General features: G+C 33.4%; 2 protein-coding genes across 2 annotated transcripts in view; one reads left to right on the top strand and one right to left on the bottom strand.

Moving 5' to 3' along the window:
• LOC113203670 (uncharacterized) overlaps positions 1–1,091 on the top strand; it is a gene marked incomplete in the record, with an annotated part of 12,043 nt that extends 10,952 nt beyond the window's left edge. Inside the window, 1 exon segment of the mRNA XM_026418466.2 lies at positions 10–1,091.
• Positions 1,092–1,439: 348 nt separating this feature from the next.
• LOC113203657 (cyclin-T) overlaps positions 1,440–3,075 on the bottom strand; it is a 9,469-nt gene continuing 7,833 nt past the window's right edge. The window contains exon 10 of the mRNA XM_026418446.2: positions 1,440–2,539. Coding sequence (XP_026274231.1) covers positions 2,462–2,539 — 78 coding nt within the window. The 3' untranslated portion in view covers positions 1,440–2,461. The remainder of the gene's footprint in view (positions 2,540–3,075) is intronic.

Raw genomic sequence — 3,075 nt, 5'->3', positions numbered from 1 at the left:
CTTTTTATGTATACCATGTGTCTGTTCACATGAGTCTTATCTGAAACTTCTTTTTTTGTGTTCTGTTTTATCATCAAATACATACATTACTACTTTTCCTTATTTTTTCAAGGCAAATTGCATCCTAACTGTTTGGTTGTTAATAAATAATTCTCATGACTGAACATGCAGAGTCTGATCCTGTGACCAACATCAGTAATTAAAGATGAAGGCTAGCTGTTATTGTGTGTTCATATACCTGCCAAGGAGTTCCATTATTACATGTGAAATAAACAAAAAGGAAGTTCTACATGCATTTTTTGTGTTGCTGACTTCTTTTTGATTTGTCAATCAGTTATATTTTTTTTCATTTTAAAGAAATGCTTTTAATTTCTTTTGTTTGAAATGCTGTTAACTCTTTTAAAATCATCATAGAACTTCAAATTAAAATTTGCATCTTCAGGAACATTGTGAACAAGCATTTTAGTACATAAGCTTGAAGTTTCTGTTACCCACATCCATGTGTGTTTTTGCTCTGATTTTCCATCAGGCGCATTATCGAAGACTGTTTGGGCAAATGAGCAAGTTTTGTCCTGGCCATATGTTAGAATGCAGAAGCTTTTTGGTTGATAGCTATTAATCAATAAAATACGATCCTCTTTTTCTCTGTAGAATTTAACCTGTTACTGCAGTTCACAAAAATGTAAAAATTTTACATCAATCCAATAGTGAGCGTAATTTTGTTGTAGACTGCCAAGTATCATGTTCAGTTGAACTAGATTCTATTTTGTTTAGGAACTTGGCCAGGACTTTGGATTTGTCTTGCCATCTTTCTAAAGAATACTGCCATTAATTTAGAAAACTCTGGGCACTAAAATGCACAGATGTCCACTCGCGATATTACCGAGTCTTAATTTAAGTTTGTTACTTGTAAGGGTTTTAAAATTAACCTAAATTTGTAATTATATTGTGAATCACATTTGATGTTGCCTATATTATGGGGAAAATTTGTAAGTAATATATATTTTTCAAAGGAGACAATGTCTGTAACGTGCAGCAGTCAAGAAATTGTATTGTTGGAGAGAAAATACAGTTTTTGTTCCACCTGATGATTCTTTATGCTGGTTCATTTTCCCTTGATCTTCCGTCTTCTACTAAATTCGGCAACACATGTCTAGCTTTAAGGAAATACAGGGTTGTCACGTGTCAGGTAAATCAGGAAGTTGTCAGGGTTTTGAAGTGTCGGGAAAAGTGGCTTCGCCAGCCAAGAGACAGTGAGCGCCGCGGTACCGCGCCCTTCTCGGCGCAGCTTTGAGCCTTCGGACCTCCTTCTTACAAAAATTCTTGTCACAATTTTGTCGGGAAATTTTAAAATTTGAGTCATGGCAACCCTAAAATAGCTGAGATGCATTCAGAAACATTGAGGACTAGACACTGGACAAAATAGAAATCTGCACAAAGAATGTAACAAACTTGTTTATTGACAGCTTACAGTGACTAAACAGTAGCCACTTGCTCCCAACCTTATCAAATAAAAATAAATAAAATAAAAAATGAAAAAGTAGCAACATTTTTCATGGCCTTTATGCATTAACAATGCACAATGGTACACAGACCCTACATTTTCCAAGTTTAAAGCAATATTCAACAAATCCAAACTCGAGGACTTCATGGAGATACAGGAGAAAGGAGGGCACAATGTAACAACAGAACAGAGCTAAGGTATAGTCAGGCTATTGATGAGGATGTTAGACAAAATGCAAGGATCACTACAGCACCTTATACCTATAAAATGTCAAAGAGCCTTCCAAATGCCAAATATGAATGTTAGAAAATAAAAGTTTTCACAGATGCTACATCTTCACAAAATGATCAGTCTCAGCCAACAGTGCACTATAATGTGCCCTTTCAATGAACGTACCTAACAAAGAATTACGAACAGTAAAATTTATTTAGCTAGAAGTGTACACACACTTTTGGGGTGCTGGACAAAATTTCAGATGGGGGTTTTGTTTCCATACACCTACATTCCTTCCAATAGAAGGATATTTCACATGATTTATTTTTATCAACAATTCTTTTGTAATGAACATTTAAGATCTGCCACCCTTTCAAGTACTTGCCATATAATAACAATAATTTCTGCCTCTTAGAATATTTGGTATATGAAACAATTGGGTACTGAAAATGTTACTCAACATTCTTTAACTGCTAGCAAAGCTTCATTTAATAAAAAATTAAAGAATCTGTCACTAAATGCCAAACATTTACAATAACAATGAATCGCTTATTGATGTACAGAGAAATTATGTTCAAACAAGTAGTTTTATCACAAAAATGTACAAGAGTAACTACCTGTATTGGATAATGCTTGAAGTTTTCATTACAATCTTCTAAATAAGTCGAAAAAACAGCATGTCACATTTTCACAGTTTCATCCTGTGAAAAAAACACTTAAAATTCACTTACTTAATAAATTTTCCTATGAGGTAGAAGAGTGAGAGGAGCTATTCTTGCTAATCTCTGAGGGCTTCACAGACGAACCATCATCCATCACCATCTAGAAATTCAAAAAAAGACATACATTAGCATTCATCCTCCAATTCATTCCGATAAGTTTCCTATACTGTATTGACTTGGGAGCAACGCTAAGAGAATGCATAGAAATATCAAAAAGATTTCACTTTTGCAATTGGAACTACCATCTGAGATTAAACTGATTATAGTTACAATGAGACTTAGAAATCAAGAACCACATCTAGAACATAGCACAAATAATGATAACAGCATTTAGAAGTACATACACATAGTGTAATGTAGAAAACAGGGTGTAAGGAATTATTTTTTTTTAACTAATTTATAAATTCAAAAAAAACAAAACACCAATATTACAACCATGCAAATTTGGTTCATAAACTAGGGATAAAAAAACTAAACTACAGCATGCAACCAAATGGAAAATCAGTTCTGCAAATGTCAATCTTCTACAAGATATGACTTTACTATAAATGCTTACTGCTAAATGAAAAACTATTGAGGCCAATTATGTTTAAGGGTGAAAAAATAGACTGTCATAGATGAAAAATAAATCAACTT

The sequence above is a fragment of the Frankliniella occidentalis genome, unplaced genomic scaffold (genome assembly GCF_000697945.3).
Source record: "Frankliniella occidentalis isolate FOCC.00 unplaced genomic scaffold, Focc_3.1 Scaffold247, whole genome shotgun sequence".
Lineage (NCBI taxonomy): Eukaryota > Metazoa > Arthropoda > Insecta > Thysanoptera > Thripidae > Frankliniella > Frankliniella occidentalis.
This window is presented reverse-complemented; position numbering and strand designations above follow the sequence as displayed.